At 37.6% G+C, this 22,220-nt stretch overlaps 1 protein-coding gene across 1 annotated transcript in view; it reads left to right on the top strand.

Moving 5' to 3' along the window:
• Window positions 1–21,519, top strand: part of HEATR5B (HEAT repeat containing 5B) — a 54,687-nt gene extending 33,168 nt beyond the window's left edge. The window contains exons 26-37 of the mRNA XM_027898858.1: window positions 259–440; window positions 1,525–1,593; window positions 3,718–3,897; window positions 4,571–4,808; window positions 5,422–5,682; window positions 6,644–6,771; window positions 6,958–7,102; window positions 11,587–11,856; window positions 13,417–13,641; window positions 15,602–15,753; window positions 18,724–18,937; window positions 20,570–21,519. Of these exons, the coding sequence (XP_027754659.1) occupies window positions 259–440; window positions 1,525–1,593; window positions 3,718–3,897; window positions 4,571–4,808; window positions 5,422–5,682; window positions 6,644–6,771; window positions 6,958–7,102; window positions 11,587–11,856; window positions 13,417–13,641; window positions 15,602–15,753; window positions 18,724–18,937; window positions 20,570–20,874 (2,369 nt within the window). The 3' untranslated portion in view covers window positions 20,875–21,519. The remainder of the gene's footprint in view (window positions 1–258; window positions 441–1,524; window positions 1,594–3,717; window positions 3,898–4,570; window positions 4,809–5,421; window positions 5,683–6,643; window positions 6,772–6,957; window positions 7,103–11,586; window positions 11,857–13,416; window positions 13,642–15,601; window positions 15,754–18,723; window positions 18,938–20,569) is intronic.
• The last annotated feature ends 701 nt before the right edge of the window (window positions 21,520–22,220 follow it).

The following is a 22,220-nucleotide window of genomic DNA, read 5'->3' as shown; positions in this document are numbered from 1 at the left end:
CTTACATGCTCTACTCTGTGCAATTTCTGCTCAATTTTTAAGGTTGTCTTAGGAATAGAAGTCAGAATCACTTTAAAGGGGGAAGGGTGAACAAAAATACTAGGTAACATTTTTTCCTGCCTTCTTCCACACCTTAAATGTGGACCTTTGAAAACCAACAGGTAAAAGTTACTCATGTCAGTGAGGAAAATGTTACAAGTATCTGTCATGTTAGCTATCTTTTAAGTTACTAAATACTTCTTTCTGTTTTGTTCTAAGATGACTTCTTGGTACTCCATCTCTCTGACCTTATTCGAATGGCATTCATGGCTGCGACTGATCACAGCAACCAGCTACGGATGGCAGGGCTTCAAGCTCTTGAAGACATTATCAAGAAATTTGCATCTGTTCCTGAGCCAGAGTTTCCAGGCCATGTGATACTGGAGCAGTATCAGGCAAATGTGAGACCTCCTTTATAAGTTCAGGATATTGTGTATTTTTGCCAATATGCCAGTATTAACTCTGAGAACATTTTGTAGCTTCAAAAGACCTGTGAGGAGAGGAGATTTTTCTGTCTAAAAAATTGCACTGAAGAGACATGCTTATTTACCTCTTCAAATTTTATTTTTGTGTTTCTTTTTATTTATTGTAGTTTAGTAGCTGAGAAAGTGAAAAATTCAGTATCTTGAGAGCCAAAATTTTACATTAAATTTTTTGCAAAAGTGGCTTTTCATTTGTAGAATTAGGAATTGGAAAATACAGCTGATTGAGTTTTAGATATAATCTAATAAATCTGTTTTCTTGGAAATGAGTGTTTAAGAGAAATCTACAAAAGTATACCAGTGGGAAATGGGCAGTTGTAGATTTATTTTGGGGTGTTACTGCTTTTTTTTTCTTGCATAGCTGAATTTTTTCAGCTCCTTTGTCTTCACTGTGTCTTCAGGATATTTCTAAATACTTTTTAAAGGCAGGCTTTCATACTTTTCACTTCCTACCTTTTTTTTTCCTTCCTTCTGTGGTGCTGTAGCCATTGCTTCTTCTCTTTGACTTGGTTCCTTATGTTTCAGAAAAATGCTGCCTTATAGCAATGGCCTAAAAGGCTTTTTTTGGTCACTATTTGTCATTTGGGGAACTTAATGCAAATCCAGCCATATTGATTTCATGCTGCTGTTCCTTTGGACATCAAATGGTCATTGGTTTATTGAACCTTAGCAAAAAATTCACCTGTAATACTTGAATGATTAAAAGAATACTCATTAGTGGAAGATACTACCACATATTTGATACAGGTAGTTGAGACTTTAAAAAGGCGATGAGCAAGCACGAGAAAGGGGTTTTAAGACTTTGTTGTTGCTGTTTGAAGAATGCTATTGCAGATGCGTTCTAGACAGCAAGGATACATTCAAGGTGCAACTATAATGCCAAAATTAGGAATCTTCTCTTTCTTGTTTTGTATTGGTCCTTGAGCCTTAAACAAGGTGAGATAAACAATTTTGTATCCCTGTTGTTTTAGGTGGATTTCTAAATTTTTCTTCCTGTCAATAGGTTGGAGCTGCTCTGAGGCCAGCTTTTTCCCAAGATACACCATCTGATATAACTGCGAAGGCCTGTCAGGTACAGAGGAAAATGTTCAGATACTATAAGCAAAAAACTAATTTTCCTTCTCTTTGGAAAAAGGATGTGAAAGGGAAGTAGTATCAAATGTTTGGAAGATGTTGTAAACTTAGGCTCAAAAGATTGCAAAATCTTTTGAGTTTTCTAGTAATGTATTTTGTTCCTCAGAAGTGCAGAAGTCCTTTTAGGGAGCTGCATAAAAAAAAGTATCTGAAACTAATTATGTCTTCATGTCAATTCTTGCTACAAGAAAAAAAAAAAGGAAAAAAGGAAAAAAAACCTTTGCTTAATGAGACCAAGAGTAATGTATTTATTGAGTTTTCTTTCAGTCTGATCAAATACTTGGATTACTAATAATATACCTTCCAACGTTAAACTTCCATTTAGTTTAATGTTCTGTTTTAGATTTTACAATTTAGGTGATCTGAGCATTCTCATTACAGCCATAGTAACAACTTGTTAGTGAATTTTTTTTTTTTATGTGTGTGGTTTTTTTCTTGTGTGTGATCTTGTGTACTGTAGTTTAAACCATCAGCAATGTAGCTGTGATAGTATCTGGTATGTGTTTTGCACAGTGAAATTACTATTGTAGTTTAAAGCAATAGTTTGATTAGCTATGCAAGCATCAGTTTTGAAACGATAACACTGTGTATGTGAGTTTTATTTAGGGAATTTGGTCCAACAGGAGTGTGACTTTGTCTTGTTCTTTTATAATCCTAATTTCCAGCAAAACTTGTAAGGGCAGATCAAGTATTGCATAATTTGGTATCTACACATAGAAAAGTCTGTGTCCATCCTGACTTGCAGAATGTTTCTGTACATTTAAAACTAGGTGAAGAGGCAGTTTGTGTGAAAACTTATTCCTTATAAGTTGTCAAAATCTTCTCTATTCAACTAGTTTCAAAGTGGATGTGTGCATGTACAGTATCAAATGGTTAGAGATTAGTTTTGGATATTGATCTGTCTCTAGAGGTTACATGGGACAGAGAGAAGCTTCACTGTATGAAACAGATGTTGACTTTCCGAGCAGCAGGATTGAAGCTGATCTTAGTCCTACTGCGAATGAATAACAGATTTGTGAGAAGTTTTTAACAGCTTTGTCCTGTACATTTTTGAGACACTTTTGATGCTTGTGTTTACATTATTTTAAATATGTCCGTCATTCCAGATCATGAGAGTCCCTTCCCCAAAGACTTTCATGGAACTGGTTCTCTGGAAGCAAAATAAATAAAAATTGGAGATTGGTCAAAAATGCCTTGTAAAAAGTTTGTAAAACCTGAACTGCTTGTTTTTTTTACTTCTGTTCCTCATCTTTTTAGAATCATCTCCCGAATAAGAGAATGAGTTCTGAAAGAATTTGTCCCTTTTTCTCTTTGTAGAAAAGCAGCTGCACCAAAATTCTTCTATTGCCTGCAGTATGCCTGGGCATGAATATGTTTCAGAGAATGAATGCCGATGTATAGCATTAGCCAGGAGCAGCTGATCTATGTGATGGTTGTTATTTTAAGAACCTATTTGGATCCACTTAATTCAAATGAAAAGTGAAGAGACAGCCAACTGTCTGTCCACTGTGTCTCATATGGATTATTCTAGATATAGAACTGTTGGTTCTAAATCATAACTCAATTTTTCAAAGGTTTATATTTCACCAATTTCTAGGTGTTTTCTTGACCTTAGTGATTTGAAAGCTTCTCATTAGTATGGAGCCTTATATATTAATTAGAGAGGCATGGGTTTCTAAAGATGTACTTGTATTGATTGCTGTCCAGTATATTCTTCACAGGGAATGCAATGACACATTATCCCAATGATTTGACTAGACACTTGGAAACAGAATAAAAATATTGTTTTTACATATTTATGGAGGATTAAAAAACCATTCTAAATATTAATATGCATTGCAAATACAGCCTTTGTAATGACGTGCCTGAGTAATTCTGTTGTCGTGGGTGGAGATTTAAAAAAGGAAAACCTCAGGTTTATTTGTATTAAGCAGGAAGAGAGTGGCTAAGGTTTTGGTGGTGATTGTTCTGGGTTTTGTTTTCTTACTGATTACATTTTTTCATTTATAAGGTTGTTGGGTTTTTTTGCTAGTTTAGAATGATTCTAAACTTTGTTGTCTAGGTATGTAGCGCTTGGATAGGAAGTGGGGTTGTAAGTGACCTGAATGATCTTCGCCGAGTTCACAACCTTCTTGTCTCTTCCCTGGATAAAGTGCAAGCAGGAAAGGGATCTTCTAGCCAGCTTTACCGAGAGAGTGCAACTACTATGGAAAAACTTGCAGTTCTGAAAGCATGGGCTGAGGTAAGCATTGACCACTAAATCTTTGAAAGATAGAAAACATTTTACAGTTTATTAGCAGCCTCGCACCTCCCTGGCTGCACCCGTCCTTCTCCTAACCTGTTGCACTTCCACTCCTGGAATATTTTAATCTCTATATCTTTCTCTGCTGTTTTTTCTGCCATTCTGTCAATCCATATTTACAGTGAGGCTTGATTGTTCTTTGTTTTACTGCGCTTTTCTATATCAAAATACACACTCGTACCCTATCACATTTTGAATTTCCTCTCATCTTATTGCTCTTAAACTTAAAAAACCCTCCAGAACCAAACAACCAAAAAGCAAACCCTCCTCTCCCCCAAAAAACCCTCAGAAATCAAACAACCTTAAAATATATTCTGGCATAATATTGCAGTTAGTTAACTAAGAGTTTGTCAAAGTGTTCCTGATTGATATGTTTTTAGGAACAAAAGCGTGTAGCCAAAATATTTTAGGAAAGTGTCATTTATGACCCTGTTACATATATTCTGGTAGAAATAAAAGGAAAAAAAATGTGATTGTGTTGAAAATCTCTTTCAGTCATTTTCTGGTGAGTAGTAAATGGATGGAATCTGTTACATTCCCATGGGAAAGGCTGCTGCTTTTCTTTCTTTTAAAAATTTCACAGCACATACTTTCGTATCTGTTTTTCTTCTAGGTCTATGTTGTTGCCATGAAGATTAAGAAAGAAGCAGAGACCAAACCAAAGCGTGTTTTAAAGAGCACAGAGGAGGATGAGGATGATTTTGGTACTGTAGATGAGTTGCCACCAGACAGTTTGATAACACTTGTACAACCTGAACTGCCTGCACTCAGCCGCCTCTGGTTAGCTGCGCTGAAAGATTACGCTCTTTTAACTTTACCAGCTGAATTTGCTACCCAGCTTCCACCAGATGGTAAGCACTGAAAGTTCATTTTATGCTGTGTAAAACAGAAAGAAAACTGTAGTTGAACCTTCAGAATTATTTTATAAATTATTTGGCATTGCAAGTGATAAATTTAAGCCGGTGTGTAATAGAAGTATGAGTTTCAACTTTGAGCTTTTTTCCTTCAATCTGAATGAAGAAACTCTTTATCTGAATCACTGAGATCATGAAAACAATGTCTTTGTAGAATTAAGAATACGTCTGCACCTCCAATACCTTGATATGAAATGCAAAAAGATGGTAAGAAAAACACAGCCTCCGAGATTAGAGTGGATACTGTCTTACATTATTTTACTGAGTTAAGAGTAGATGTTCTATATGAAAAATGCTGCAAGACCTGATGACTTGTGCCTGCCTTTGCTCTCTGCTCACCGCTTCGTGGCCAGTGTTACTTTCTTATGAGAGGTACTGATGTTGCTACAATGTTACTACACAGTTGGACTTTACTCTCACTGAGAAGTGTTACACCTGAATATGTATATGATCCAATGCACCCAGAATTAATATACTAATAAAGTACGTGCTTTTTGTCTGTTATTGGCAGATAATTTTCGAATTTACCTTTGCTTTGCTAATTTAACAGGAGGAGCATTTTACACTCCAGAAACAATTGACACAGCTAGACTGCATTACCGAAACTCCTGGGCTCCCATACTACATGCAGTGGCACTTTGGCTGAACAGTACAGGATTTAATGTGTCAGAGTCAACAGAAGAGACTGCTGCAGCAATGCCCGGTTCACAGAAACGTGCTACATCCATTATGTTAAACCAGACACCTGGAACTCCACCTACCACTAAATCTTTGCCAGAGATAAACAAAGATCGAATGCACTTAATTTTGGGTAAGAGTTACAAGTTTAGAGCTCAGTAGCAGCACCTTATGGTGTGGAACGCTAGAGGAATATGAAAAGATACTTTGCCTGAAATCTGGGAAGTTTAAAATGCATTATGTGTCTGGACATTAATGTTTTGAAAATCTTTGTCTCCTCTGTATCTCTCTGCCTCCTGTGTTCTTTATAGCTTTGACAGAATATTTGTTCGTATGATTAGTGTGATTTTTATGGACAAGTTGTATATCTAGTTTATTTTATGTAATTGAATAAAATGAGTAGGAACTGTTCTACATTGTAATATAATACAGATCATACAGAATGTTGTGCCTTAAAGATGCGAAAGTTGTGAGGTTAATTAAAACAACCTTATAAAAACACTGTTCAGCAGAGACTTATATTTGACAAGTTACATGAGTAGCTTTTATATCAGTTTTTCCTCTGTGAGCAGGGCTCACTGTTGCTCTTTGTTATTTCCTAACGGCTTTAAGAGGTGCATGTTGTCTGAGAAATGCCAACAGTTTGCTTAGATATACAGGTATTTAAAACCAGAATAAAGTACCATATATACAATATGAATATTGTCTATTTTTTGTGGCTTAACTTAATCTCATTTATCTTTACATTTTAAAGAGTTCAAGAAAATAAAACTCAGTTTACAACTGAAGGATTCAGAAGTCTGACTTAAAGATCTTTAGAAAAAAATATGGATTTCTGCTCAGTAGTCCAAGTTGCTTGTTGTCACTGTTTATTTTTTATCCTGCCAAATTTTGGGGAAGATATAATGCAGAAGAGGAAGCAAATACAGTTTTGCTCTTTCTAATACATAGACTCTCTTTTAAAGGAAGAAGAATTGAGAAAAACGTGCACCTTTCTACAGTTGTTAAGAACCTGCTATACTTACAAAGAATTTTAAAAGAAAACTTGATTTTATGATTATATGAACATTCTTTTTAATTATTGCTCTTTTCAGGTGTTAGTATACAGTTTCTGTGTTCCCCACGACCTGAAGAGCCTGTTGAGCATGTTACATCTTGTTTACAAGCACTTCATACTTTATTGGATTCCCCTTGTGCCAGGATCCATATTGCAGAGGATCAGGTAATGTATGAGCATGTTGTAACCATCAGCTTTTTCTAGGTCTTGGTCTTTCCTCTATGATGATTACAAAAGCTGTAATTATTTTTCATGTGAGAAAAGTATTTGCTCCTCATAAACAAGTGATATAACAATCAGGAATCGTTAGGTCGTAATTAATTTTTTTATATGTATTTTGTTTTACTGTAGCTCCTTGGTGTTGAACTCTTGAGTGTGCTTCACCGACTACTCCTGACCTGGGATCCTCCTTCAGTCCAGCTGCTGGTTACAGGTGTTGTCCAGCAGATAGTAAGAGCAGCCCAAGATTATTTGCAGGAAAAAAGGAACACACTAAGTAAGATTTTGAAAATGTGTCTTGCTTTGCGGAGTAAATAAGTTACAGGTTTTCGTATTGGGAAAGGAACTCAGTGGCGTTGGAGTATGGTCACACTGAGGAGGAAAATGCTGTGTATTCCGTAGATAATTTTGATTGTATTCATAATTACCGGCTGATTTCTTAACTCCTGTAAAGTGCAATTTTTCTTCCTCTGGTCATTCTAGTGGTTATTCTTTCCATGCCATAGTTTTCATTCATTTTTCTTGAGTGGTGAAAGTTATACCCAGCACACCACTTAAAGTCTAGGACTTTCTAATACCTTGCTCAGTAGGTATTTATATATGCTCAAAGGTGCATATGTGTATATATGCTCAAAGGTAGAGAAACCTTTCCTTAAGGTTTCGCTACTGACTGCCTCCTTAGCACTTCATTTACCTTTTTTTCTGAAGTTCAATGGTTTAGCCACCAGTATAGGGTATTGTGGGGTGTCCCTGGCACAGCTGGCATTCATGAAGTGAGTGAACTGCTAGTGAAACCAGGATGAAAAGTTGCCTGCCCAGAAGATCTTGCCAGGAAGTGGAGCTGACTTGCACCTGGGTTCTTACTTCACTGACATTCAGGGTGTGTCAGCATCCAGGAGCTCTGGGAACAGGGTGTGCAAACAGAAGCAAGGCAGTTGGCATGAAAAGGTGTGCTTATGCAGACCAGAAGTGCTACTCAAGACTATACAAGACTGCTGGAGTCAGCATAATGGTGGTAGTGACATACAGCAAGACACATTCTGCTGACTGAGGAATAATCACTTCGGAACATCAGAGGTCTACTGACCGGGCTGGAAATTCAGATGAAAGTGCTGTGACGGTCCTCCAGATGCTTGTCTGTGCAGCCAGGGCTGGAGGTGGCATTGGTCTCATCTGTGAGATGTGAAAGAAATGCATGTGAAGGTGAGCAGAGTGTGTGATGTCTGGAAAGGCAATGGAAGAATGAAATGTTCTTCACAGAGGTCCTGCAGGTGCAGGGCTGAAGTCCCATGTTTCTCAGGAAAGGCAACCGTAGGCTATGCTGGAATATGGCCTTGGAGGATGACATTTGCACGAAGGTGGCAGCTACAAGATGGTGACTTCAGCAACAAAAGGCTTTATCTCCAGATATCCAGTCAGGGAACACTATAGAGATCTGCCAAGAGAGGAGGAGCCAGAAGAAGGGTGATACCAGTCAGGAGCTGTCTTCTTGTTTGCCATAGGCTGCTTAATCAAGAAGGGGAGGTGGGTGAAGCCATATTAAACCAACTGGAAGAAGACTTTCAATCGAAACCATGGGAGCCTTGAGAGAGGCTTTTGCCATCCACTCATGTGCTGGAAGGGAGGCACGGCAGGGTACTAACACTCAGAAGCATATGAGGCACGGGTTTTTTCAGTCCAAATAAGGGAGAGGCTCAGTGGATTTGCTCCTCACTAATATAGAAGAAATAGTTAGGAAGGTTAATGGTAGTTGTGGCTGTAGCAGCTATGTGATAGTGGATCTTAAGGGAAATGAAGAAAGCGAGTAGCAGAGCAAAAGCTTTGACCTGACTTAGCAGAATTTGGCTTGTGCAGGGAGCCTCTAGGTGAGATTTTTGTGGTAAGCTTCCCTGAAGGGCAAAGGAAAGAGGGATTGTTCATCTTCGATGACAAAATAAAGCTTGTTCAAAACCATCATGGCAGGAGGAGGCTGACTTGGCTGAACAGGAACTTCTGATCCAACTCAGATGTGACAAGGAAGTGTATAAATGGTGGAAGTGGGGCCAGACTACCCAGAAAGACTCCTGAAGACTCTTGCTTGGGTATGGTGGAGTGGAATTGGGAAAGCCACAATTTAGGTGGAGCTGAGGTTGGTGGTGAATGTCAAATGTGGCAAGAAGGACTTTTATAGATATATTGGCAGCAAAGAGATGAAGGACATTTGGACGCCCTGCTGAATGGATTGGGTGATCTAATGAAAAAATGTGGTGGGGGAAAAAATGAGGCACTGTTATCTTCTTGGCTTAGTCCTCCTGTGTCTATGTCTAGCGAACAAGTTTAAGGGAGAGAAATGCTACCTGCAGCAGACAAGCATCAGGTTAGGGACTGCTTACAAAAAGCTGGACATACCCTGGAACCCGATGGGATGCATGCTAAAGTTGTTGCAGTTATCTTTGAAAAGCTATGGTGCTCAGGAAGGCTTTCCAAAGAATGGTAAAAAACAGGTGCTATGGCTAATTTTGAATAACTGAAGATGTAAGGTGGATTTTTGGGATACTGTCTTGTCAATAAGCCTGCTGTGTATATTGAGAAAATTCCTTTGGAAACCACTTCTTAGTACATGAAGTAGAAAAATGTGATTTGAAATAATGAGCACAGGCTTACCAAGGACAAATAATGCCTCATCCCCCTCTGTGATGAAATAACTGGCTTTGGATGTGAAGTAGTGGATGTTGTTTACTTAGACTTTTGCAAGGCTTTTGACCTAGTACTTCATAATATCATTGTCAAATTGGAGCAGTGTTGACTGAAAAATGGGAGAATAACTGGGCTGCTGTGCTTGAATGGAGTTCAGAGATTCAAGTCTGACTTGCAGCTGGTTGCAATTGGTGTTTCTTAGAGATCAGTATTGGCCTACTACTGTTAAACATCGTCATGAATAACCTGGGAGATAGGACAGAATGCAACCTCAGCAAATTTGTGGGTGATTACAAATTATGCAAGTGGTAGATACGCTGGAGGGCAGTGCTGCAGCATTGAGAACCTGCTGAAGTTCAGCAAAGACAAATGCTAAATCCTGCATTGGGATGGAATGTGCGTTGGTACTGGCTGGCAGGCTGGCAGATGGGATAGCAAGTTTGCCAGATAGTGAGTTGTGTGTGTGAATCTGTGGTATGAAACCTATGCGGTGCTGAAGACTCTGTTACTGGGCTGTGCTAGAAAAGCATGACCAGTAGATTAAAGGGTATGGTTGTCCTTTCACCTTGAGCTTGTGAAGATGCATCTGGAGAAGTGTCTAGGTTTTTTTGCCCTTCCTCCTCATTCTGAATAAGAGACATGTTGACAAATATGAGAGAAGTTCAGTGAAGGTCCACTAAGCTGCTTAGGGATGTGAAGTATGTGACCCTGTGAGGAGAGGCTGAGAGAGCTGAAGGTGTTTAGTCTGCAGAAGGGAGGGTTAATATGGGATAGAATAGCAATCCCTCTTCTTAAAAGGGATTTAAATACAAGGCCAATCCAGAGACTTCTGAAAGGCATATGGTGGAAGAACAAGAGGCAATGGACACAAATTGCAACAATGGAAATCCAGATGGGATACAAGGAAAAAGTTAGTCACTCTGGGAATGGTGAAGCAGTAGAACAGGTGTCCAGGGAAGTTGTGGCATCTCCATGCTTGCAAACATTTAACACTGGATCAGGAGTCTGAAACTAGTATCAGTCTGAAAGCTACTTTCTGAGGTACTTTTAGTAACCTCTTCCTTTTAGCAGAGTCTCCCTGTTCAATCATCTCTTTACCATTTATTTAAAAATCTTGCATTAAATGTAGTTTCCATCTTTGCTAGGTAAATTATTTTCCAAGTGGCAACCTGCCAAATACCTGGTTAAGTCTGCTGTATTTTCTATTACCTGAAACAAGTGAAGTGAAACCCAAAGAATATTCTCGTACTAAAGAAAATTACTATCTTAATCTGGCACAATAAAAAAACCCCCAACTGATAGCTTTTGCCCATTTTCCACATAAAAACAGGGAGAGGATTTTGCTGGAACTTGAGCCAGCACAACTGAAAATGCAGGCTCTGTTCCTTCATATGAATTAATGGAATTGTTTGCTGTCAGCCCAGTAAGCTGCATTTTTCAAATCGATGAATGTGATAACAGTAGCAATCATTTAAATTCATAGGAGCTATATAGGGGTAGTTCAGGCCAGCTTTGACTTACTGAATCTCTGTTGCTGTTTAATGGGAGAAGGAAAGACTGCAGCTGGCCAGGCTGCCATCAAAAGAGAGACTTTTTGAACTGAATGCACTCAAATCATGAACTCAGACATAGAATCCTACAATGCTTTTCTGTTCTCTTATTTCATAATCAGTTTAGGCTGGAATAAGGTTTTGTCAGGGTGGAACATAAAATTAATAGCTATTAAATTAAAAAAAGATTGTCCTGCTTGTTTATTTGGCAGTCATTGCTGTTAATTTTATAATCACTTTTAAAAGAAGCAAAATAATTAACTGCAGTTTTATTGTATGTAAGACTACTCTTTTTTTCTAGCTCTGAATGGATTTTTAATAAGTATTGTTGCAGTCACAATACTTCTGAAGTATTTTAAATGTCTTTAAGTCATTCTAACTAAAACATTTAGTTTCACATGGGCCATGTTTGTGCTATCTTATTGTAAAGCAACTTTTTCTTCTTGATTTTTAACTTTCTTGTGAAGAGTTTCATGTAATCTTTGTTATGGGATCTCCCTTAGCTATGTCCTCATACATTTCTTCCCATTTTCAGGTGAAGATGATAATGAGGAAAAAGAAAGTCGTCTTGCTTTAGGAGAGGGAGGTGAGAGTGGTGGTCTTGTGCCTGGAAAATCTCTCGTCTTTGCAGCCATGGAATTGCTCATGTTTATCCTAGTACGACACATGCCCCATTTGAGTTCAAAAGTGTCAGATTCTCCAAGTCACATTGCTGCCAAATCCCACCTGTCTGAGGAAAGCGCTCGTCTTGTGGCTGCCACCGTTAATATTCTGTCTGACCTGCCTTCTCTGTGTTCTCCAGCAGGTAAGGTATTGTAACAGCATATACGTAACAGAACATGTGAGTAACCACTAGGTTACTCTAGTGGAAGTGCCGTGAGGATATGATGCTAAAAACAAACTGCAAATATATTGTTATGAGGTGCTTTAAGGATCATCTATTGATAATTATGTTTAGGTTGTAAACTGAATTAAGGATTCAGGTTTTTCCAGTGAGCAGCACGAAGGAAACCATTTGACTTGAAATTCTGCATGTATGCTGCAAGTTTGCTGAGGAAATTAGCTCTATATAACTCTGATTTTATTGTTGGGTTTTTTTCCCTTTTTTCATGATTTTGAAACATTTTGGCCAATTTTAATCATATTGTAGAAGAACACAAGAATCTTGGGGATAACAACTAAATTCCTGAAAAGTTCATAAAGCAGCATCTGTATGAAAAGAGAATCCTACTGAGAAAAAATCAACACAATTCAGCTGCAGTACACTTGGTTTTGCAGCTGTTGGCTGTCAGTCATTCCAAACGTGACTCTAACCTAAATGGAGCTTTCTTTTGCCCCTAAAGACTACCACAAAGGATATATGTAAACAAGGGTAATTGCACTGAGTGAAGTTCAGGGGTAAAGGACACAGTAGGGAAGTGGGGATAGCACATGCACAAACATTTGTGTTAATTGAGCATTTGGATGTAAGGGAGACTGAACAAAAAGAATTCATCACTTCCTGTGATTGTTTTTTTGTCTTCCTCTTTCTTTCAAATATGGGCATCTTGCAGTGTTTGCTGGACAAGATCCTGGGCAATCTGATCTTCAAGAACTGCTGCTTTGATAAAGGGGGTTAAACTAAATGACCTGCAGCAGTCCCTTCCTGTCATAAGTGTTCTGCTTAAAGTATTTATCCTCACGGATTCCCAGAAAGAGGAACATGACAGGATTTTTGTTTCCACAGGTGTGGGAAAATGAGGTATAGAAAAGATACGGGAAGAGACTTGATGTCTCAAGTAACCTGCAGATTGATATGGTGTGCCTAGACCCAATAGCACCCTTCTTTCAATCCTGCAGGGGCTTGAAGTCTGCATGTGTTCTTGAAACTCCTACAGCTTCTGCCCAGGATGTGAGACTCCCAGATATCTTCCTTGCTTTGCTCTGGGGCTTTTACTACACACTGTCTTCCTTGGAAAGTGCTATGACTTGGTTTGGATACCTGTTTCCAGGCCTCTTACTCTTGTTGTTTAAAGAACCCTAGTGATATGCAGATCCTGCAAACAATCTGGATGACGCACCATGTATCACTTGCCATGTAGGACAAAGCTTTAATAGGTGAATCATCATTCCTGAGCTGACATCAGCATTTTAAGTGTTGACTTGTATGACTTGTGTTATTATACACTTCAGTAGTACTGATGAATGAATTTGGTGATAAAATGTTGAATGGTATGTGTCACTTGTTACCTGAATTGCAGTTTATCTTGGCACCTCCTTTGTTTCCAACCATATATATCCACATTGGGAAAGCAAAAGATATTATCTACCATGCTTCAGAAATTCTATTTTATCTTTTTTTTTTCTTTTTTTTTTTTTTTTTTAGGGTGTATGACAATCTTACCCACTATCCTATTTCTGATAACGAGAGTATTGAAAGAAACAGCAGTAAAATCGGCAGATAATCAGGTCCCACCCCCAGTCAGTGCAGCCCTTCAAGGGATAAAGACTATTGTTACTCTTCCAACAGTCAGGACTGATGAAACTCAGAAACAATGGACAGGTCTTATCCGTAGCACTCTGGCATCTATCTTGGAAGACTCTCAACCTGGTAAGTAGTTTCTCATTGCAGCAGAGTTAAAATTAAAGAGAACTGGGTTTTGCTGTGATGAAAAGGCAAGTATGGTATCTGCCTGTAATTTTATGCAAGATCTATGTGCACAGAGCATAACTTATCAGTTGCTAAATAGATTGTGTTGAAAAAAGCGCAGCATTGGCTTTAATAAAGTACAGCTGCATCTCGAGAGTTCCCATCCCAGATTTGTCCTTGTTTGATCTGTTTTCTTTGACAGTGTTGATCATAACCTCCTGTTAGAATGTTTCTCTTTTGCAACTCATCTTGCAGCCCTGCCTTTCTCAGGTTTTGCGCTTGCACAATTCATAAAGTCTTTAATGACAGTAAGTGTTTAAGAGAATGAGCATGAAGACAGCAAAAGATAATTATGGCAAGGTTCAGACTCAGTAGGGTACTCCCAATCCTGTTACAAGCTTTCACTGCTGAGAAAGAAACCCTACCTTTGCCAAAAAAAAAAACCCTGTTACCAGCAGGATGGATACTGTGTCTCTTCAGAGAACTGCAGACTACTTCTCTTGGTTCACACAGGTGCTTTGCCGTGCCCTTCAAAAAGTAAAAAAGATGTACAGTCTCATCTGCGTAGTTATCAAAAGAGAGACATGAAGATTTGCCATTTGCATAATGGTAGTTCAGGGAAAAAACCATCCCATTACATTGCCAAGAAGCCATTTGTAGAGAGTGAAGAGGTTGAATGGAACTACTCATGTGAGAAATGGGAAGCTAGTAGGTAATTGGAAATGATTCTGAAATGTCCGAAGGGGGAGGATCACTAAATTAGTGTTAACCAAGCCAAACTTCTAATTTGATTTGTCACATCAGGTCTTGTCTTCCAACCTTTTGTTCCTGCAAAGATTCCCCAGTCCCTCTTTCTAGAAACATTACTGGCTTCAGGCTTTTTTGCAGACTTCAGATTGACTCCTTGCAAGAGTGTATGTTTTCCTTTTGCTTTCCAGTCTTCTGTGAAGTAGGATAGATCACACACACAAAAATCTAAGCAAAGTCTGCTGCATACAGTTTCAAGTCTCATCATTTAATAAAATTTAAACAAGCTTAAATTTAAATAATGTGAGAAAAGTTGTCACTTAAAATGCTTGGAGTAGTTTTTTGAAGTGAAGTTTCACATCATAGTTAAGCCAATCGAGTGACTGGCTGACATCTATAAAGGGCAGTCATGCTGTTTTTCTTTTTTGCTGACTTTATACATGCTGTTTCTTTGTGTCTCTGAGAGGAGGACAGAACCAATCTGGCCAACCAAATCAGCAGAACAGTGTTTTTTGTATAGGTTATAATAGTTTATATATAAATATACATTTTTTTGTTCCTGTTGTAAATTCTTGAATGAGATCTGTGAAGAGAGAGCTTGTGCACAGAAAAGAAAAAAAAAAAAAGACATGGCAAATACAAGCTATTTGAAAAGCAGGAAAGGTTAAAGTAGGACTGTTGCTATTGGTGACAGGTGGCTGTCAGATCAACTAGTCTGTCCTATGAAACTTCATGTTAAGTAAAAGTTGTTGCCATGCTGGATATCAGTTCCTTACTCTGCTGTATCAACTGGATAATAAAACTAAAATGAGGTAAATCTTCAGTGGAGAAGGGATCTAAAAAATTATTTTCTTTCTTGTTTACACATTGAAAACAAAAAATATGGCTTGGTCCAAGAAAGTGTGGGTGATGTTTTCCTTAATACTTAAGTTTCAAAAAGTTTGACTTCTTTTATTGAAACAACTATTAGGATAGAGCTGCTCAGCTTTTTGTCAGTCACAATCAGTAATGACAAAGTGATTTTGTAGTAATTAAATGTGTGTGTAGTTCCATGTAATTTCAAGTAATTCAAATAATTTCCTCTTTGAATTTATTGGTGTTCACTTTCTTTTATTAAGTAAATTCTAAAGCCTTTTTGGAATAAGCTAATAGCATGTTTGGTTTTGTTTTTCAGAAGCCTCTAAACCTATTCTTGATGAAGTAAGCATACTTACAGCTATTGCTCTCTTCCTTTGGTCAGCAAGCACTGAAATAATTGGAGTGCAGTCTTTACAAAATGGATGTATGAACAGATTTAGAAGTGCATTGAATTCCTGTGATCCTTGGGTAAGAACATGTTATGGAATTGTGAATGATACATAGACAACAAAAACTAGTTGTCATATATTTAACACATTTCCTGAATGATTTGTGATGCCTTTACTTCAGGGACAGATACTGCATGTCAAAATAATTAGAATTTTCAACCATACCTTATTGAAATTCATGAGCAAAATAACCCAAGCTAAGTGCTTCTAGGTAAAGTGTGCTCATAACCTGGTGCCAGATTCTTGACTTGGAGTTTTATGAAAGACAAAACCAATCTTTGGTATGTGAAATTTTATCAAATGAAAAGGTTGGTTACCAGAGAGTGGTGACATCTCTACATTATGCTGATCTTTTATAATACAAATTAACCATTTTTCTGTAAAATTAACCATTTTACAGCCCACATTTTTGATCAATTTCATATTTGTTTGTGCAAAACCTGTACTTATTTTACATGTTCATACAGAACTCAGTTTAAGAGCAAAAATATAATTTTGTGGTTGCCGTCAGAGCATCTACAGATTGTGAATAATTTGTCTCCTGATTTCACTTCTGCCCTTTGGCTTGTCTTTATGAATTATCTTCTGAATTATTTTCTCATTAAATAGGCAAGTTAAAAAGTTGTAGACAACTGTAGTTGTTCAAGCAGGCTAATGCACTTTTCCAGTCATGTATGTATCAGTTTGAGTGGGTATACAAGTCTGCAGGTGGGAGATAAAGAGAAAAATCTATAGTGTTTCCTCAAACAAGCACTGCAGAGATTCCTGAGAAGAAAAACAGGCAAAAAATGCGGATATGTTTAGGATCACAGTGAGGCATTTGAAATCCTGTTTAGACTGATAATTCTTCTCCATAGCAGGGCAGATGTTTTCCAGCATGAACAGAAAATTCAGTTTGTTTTGAAGCCTGAATTTGGGTGGAAAGCTGCTTAAAAATTTAGTGCGTGAATGGAAATGTCAGTTGTATTAAGCAGAAACTTCTATGTCATGATCCCTCTCCAGTCTGTATAAACACATGAACAGTGAGAGAAGTACATTTTCGCCCACCACCCGGCTGGAAAGCTGCCCGTCAGCTGGAACTTACCCCTATTTTTGTAACTCACAGAGAAAACTTGGACAGCAGCCAAACTGTGTCCACTCTCCTCTCACTTATGTGCACAACATATACTCTGTAATACTACTTGTTGTGTGCTCATTCTAGTTTTTAAAATTTATAATACTCATCGTATCAGTGAGTAACTAGACACCTGTTTGCAATAAAAGCATGATATTGGCTGTACTAAAAGCCTTGAACTGATTAAGGAAGAAAAAGTATTCCAAAGAACTATTGCTGCCTCATAAGAAACAAAGGAGCAGTTTTGAAACTGTTACCACCTGCAACAGTCTGAAGAGGTTCAGTATCATGTGTAGTAATAACCAGAAGTCTGGTTAGCTCGATTCCATTTTGTTCCAAGGAGATAACTCAGTTGAGAGACTCAAGTGTCTCAATGATAAGGGGCAAGTTTTACATGGGAGCGTAGCTTATATGTTTTGAAGAAGCCCTGATTTTACCTCACAGGAGTTTTTGTAGATGCCTGTGAATGCAGAATAGTCAGATATTTTGTACTAAAGAGATGGAAGAAAAGAAGCTTGGATTAAATTCTTCGGTCAGATGCAGTCATAAAATGCATTTGAAATATGTATGCAGTTAAGAAAATACTTAATAATACTTAATAATCTTTAGCATCATAACAAGCTAATAAGAAATGAAGTTTAAACAACATAGACAGAAAGGGAAGAGAATTATTTGGAGTGGTATGGAGAAATAGAGGAAAAATTTTTTGAAATAGGTCAAAGATGATGCTGAGTATGGTGTTAAGGAAAAATGTTTTTATGTGGAACACTGTTAGAACTACCATACAAACAACATTAGAGTAAGTGTTATTACTTCTGGCCTTAAATTTGAATTGTATAGAAAACCTGCAGCTATATACTAGTAAATGAGCTGTATACTAGTGACCTGAGCTGCATAACTTCTATTTTCTTACCATTAGTTTTTATTATCTTTGATTTTTATTCAGTAGGTTTATGTGTATATCTGTGTTTCCACTGACCCTTGGATCTTCTCACAGATCACAGTGTCCAGTAGTACTTCCCCTAGAACATTTCTGTTCAGCATGTGCTCAACAACTCATCCTGTTCAGACTTGAGTGCAGTTTGAAAACATATGCAATGTTTTATCCTCTTATTTGGTGTGGGGTTTTACTTTTCCAAAGTTCTGGGTTATTTGTGTGAGATTTTGAAGGAAGATCTTTGTACACCCAAAAAAAAGTATTCGTTAAGTTCATCTGAACAAGATCATCAGTGAGTTATTTTCCCAAACCTTGGCGTTAATAAGCTCTGCTTTCAACAGAAAGAGAGGAGGGAAAAAGAGAAATAGAAGGAAGATATGGAGAGCATTCTGTGATCCAGCTCTCAGTATGTATACTCCTGTGCTACTACCAGCACAAGATGGGGAATGAGAAGGAAGGACTGACAGGCCTGACACTTTTGGCTACGGCCTTGGTTTGCATTAGAGCAAAAAGATCAGTTTGATCTGAGTCATTTTTATGGGCTGTGTTACCCTTGTGGAATTAGAATAGAATATCATGATTTTGAAGATTCATCTACTGTTAGAACTGGTAGTTCTGAGACGTAAAGATGGAGTTCGCTGGGAACCAGAATAACTGACACGTATGACGTTAGCTATGCCTTTATTTTCTCTGAGTTTACATTACTGCCGTTTTTTAGTACCTGCATGCTCTTTCTAATTGGCCTTTTATTGAAAACTGGGCTAATACTGTTTTAGCAGATGGGCTGTATTGCTGCTTCCCTCTTATTCAGTGTGTTTCCTTCCCCTTTAGTGGTCTTTTTTTTTTTTTTTTTTTTAATTAAAGATGACAGAGTTTATTAGAATTCTGTGACTTAACAAGTAACTTTGAGGACAATGTATTTATCTTGATTTGATTAGGTTCAAGCCAAGTGTTATCAGCTTCTGCTTTCTGTGTTCCAACACACCAATCGTGCCCTGTCAACTCCATATATTCATTCATTGGCCCCCATCATGGTTGAGAAGCTGAAAGCTGTGGAAAGGAGCCGCCCGAACAACAACCTGGAGCTTTTAGCAGTCCAGGAAGGAATTAAAGTCCTTGAAACATTGGTCGCCCTTGGTGAGGAGCAGAATAGTAAGTATTTATGTTTTCTAGAGAAATGTGTAATGCTAAAATAGAATAGTGAACATCAGAAACTTGCAGTTAGGAACTTGATGGCATAGTCACAAATAGAACGTGTGTGCAACATGCTTTTGTAATTACAGTGCTAGAACTCCTGTAAACATGAACTTGTGTATCACATAAGTATGATATGTTGAAGCCTTTGCATTTCTGGTTATTGCAGGGAAAAAAATTCTAAACATGAACTGCAGTAATGAGTGATGTTTTATTCTGTTTGGAAATGAGTACTTCACACTGTTTCAGTTTACTTTTTCTCATTGTTAGCTTCTATTTATTTTAGTAGACTTTTATCAGATTGCTTCTACCAGCTCAACAAAGTTTATCTAAAAAGCCCAAGAAGTTGAACAGTACTTACTGGTCAGAGTATCTTGATTGTAAATGAAGCCTCCTGTTTGCTGCAGTAGATAGAATACACTATTTATAATTTAAGTTAGTTATTCTCTAACTGGAACAATGTGCGTTCTGAAGACTTACTGTGCAGATATTTGACTTCAAACGCTGATAAAGTTCCTTGTAAAAATATTATTGTTAGTTTTTTGTGGGGTTTTTCTTTTGGTTGGTTTTTGTGGTTTGTTTATTTTTCCCCCAGTGTACTCTCTGCTGGTATTTTTTTTGTTGACGATAAAATACTAAATTTCTTGAACCCCATTGTGCTTTGGGCACAGTTGTTTGAAAGACATTTAAAATGAGAGAGAAACTGAAGCAAATGAGGAAACACAACATCTGATTTTTGCTGTCTGGAGACAATCACCCCACTGAGTATGAATTAGTCAAAACCTTCAGGGGAAAATAATTAATACTCTGATAATCTACAAAATTTTAGATAAATGAGTTACCATTAATGTTTAAGTTCTTGGAGCTTAAAATGTACAATTAGCCTGTTATACATTTTGAAGGCATACTTGTAGCCTTTCTAGATACAAACATTTACTCTATTGCTAAAGTTCAGTTGCCTTTTTTGTTCTCAAGGTCAACCCTTTTGATCCCTTTGCCATTTTGGGCTGTGGCCTCATGAGGTATATCCTCATGCAGTATATCAAATATATACTAGGCCAAGTATATCCGTGGTGCTAGTTTTTGTATTAGAATCTTCCAGATCAATATAATATAATAGAACAGCAGAAAACTGTCCCTGACTTTTCTGTAAACTTTTGCATAGTAATAGTGGCGTACTTTATGCTCACTGGGGAGGCTGATACTCAGATTTGATTGAATAAGGTTTCTGTCTTCCTGAAAAGTATTTTGAAACCCTTTAAGATGGTAGGCACTCTACATCTTACAATCTTTTATCAATGATCTGCAATCAGATGGTGCAAAAGCATCTTTAAATAAGTGTCAGGATCAACATAACTGTAATGAACAATAATAGAAGTCTGAAACACAATTCTGGTAAGAAAGATTTGAGTGATGAACGGACAGGAAGCCATCTGCATTTAAGTTGTTTTTTATTTGATAATTTTTTAATTACAGTGTTTATGGTCAGTTTTGAAAACAAGATTACCCTTATCAGTCTAGTAACTGATTAAGTTATTTTTATTTTTTTTTATTCTCTGATATGGTGTTTTTTTTTTCTTTCACTTTTAGGAGTACAGTTGCTTGCCCTCCTCGTTCCTACTCTGATCTCCTATTTACTGAATGAAAATGCCTTTGCTTCTGCATCTGCAGCATCTAAGGATCTTCACGAGTTTGCACTTCAGAATCTAATGCACATTGGTCCACTTTACCCACACGCTTTCAAGACAGTAATGGGAGCTGCTCCTGAATTAAAAACACGTCTAGAAACTGCGGTACGAGCAAGCCAGGCCAGCAAAGCAAAAGCAGCTGCTAGGCAACCACCACCCACAGTACATTCCACCCCAACAATTAAACTGAAAACTAGCTTTTTTTGAATTACTTTTATTATTTTTGGACCATTAAGTAGTCAGAAGCATTACATTATCCCTGCATACATGTCTAATTTTGTGTAATTTGTATGTGAAAGGCTGTCTAATGGAGCTTTGTGTAATTACTTGAAATCCATGCATTACAAGGGAAGTGGTGTTACTTGTATTTGTATAGATTTTTAGGAAATTGTGATCATATTTATGAATTTCTGTTATAAATTATCCACAAAAAGATTATTCTATATCTAAATACTTTTATTTATTTTTAAAAGCTCCCCCACACCCTCCACTGGTTTTTGAAATCTGATGATTGTTATCCTACCATTGTGCCAATGCTCTAGCACAGTGGGGATGGAGGGAAGAAGAAAAACTGTTATGAAATACTTACCCTGTACTGTGGGGAATTTCAAGTGTAAAAGTATGCATTTTTTCCTTTTAAAAACAAAGTAAGGAAGGGGATTGTCAGACTTTGTAGATCATTTCAGCTTGCATGAAAAAAAACACACAACAAAAGAATCGAAAATTTTCAGCCTTTCTCCAGGTGAATGATCAAGCATGCTGTCTTAATGAGTTGTCCTTATTTATGTGGTGTATATTGCTTTCAAATTAGTTTCCATGCTTGAAAATAAATAAAGGATGCAAAGAATCTAATCCCCTATCTCTTCTAAGATAAATTTTAAGGGAATGCATTGGAAATTGTGTTTATAAAGAGAACTGCCTGCTATCTGCATTTTTGTAGGTGTAGATTTTGGACCTTGTAAGGTGCTCTGTGTTTGCAGTCTTCCTGTTCTGCCAGCCACTGGTTGAGTATGTGATGAGTCAGTGCTCTGCCCTTTGTCCAGACTCATATTTAACCTTGCTGCAAGATTTCAGTCTCAGTGAATATATCATACCTGTAGTCCTTGATAAAGTTTGCAAGCAGAATTACTGGAGCCCTTTGAACCTGTACTGACTCAGGGGGCAGAACACAAGTGAGAGTCAGGCTCCTCCAGTTTTTCCTTCCCCTACCAGGCTTTTCTTTTTCGAAAAGCACATGACTCCCCTTGAATCTGGGTGAGTCTGGTCTGCAGATTTTGGAGCCTAGAGCTCATGTGCTGTGATTCCCAGTGTCTGACTGCTGCCAGGCCTCACCCTTCCTATTGGCAGAAGTGCGGAACCGTGTATTTTCTTGTGTATACAAGATTGACTTATGTGAATTTTTTGACACAGCTGTTGAATTTATGGGCTTCTATAGGGATCTTTCTATATGTTTTGCTTTATAGAGAGAAGCTACATAACTAGAGGCTTCACCTAGGCCTGCTGAGTTTCATGTCTGATGTTTTTCTGGATACTCTGTAAAAACTGGGTATTTC

Source organism: Empidonax traillii, unplaced genomic scaffold (assembly GCF_003031625.1).
Source record: "Empidonax traillii isolate 1590-97213 ecotype Southwest subspecies unplaced genomic scaffold, ASM303162v1 scaffold626:size867168, whole genome shotgun sequence".
NCBI classification, from domain to species: Eukaryota; Metazoa; Chordata; class Aves; order Passeriformes; family Tyrannidae; genus Empidonax; species Empidonax traillii.
This window is presented reverse-complemented; position numbering and strand designations above follow the sequence as displayed.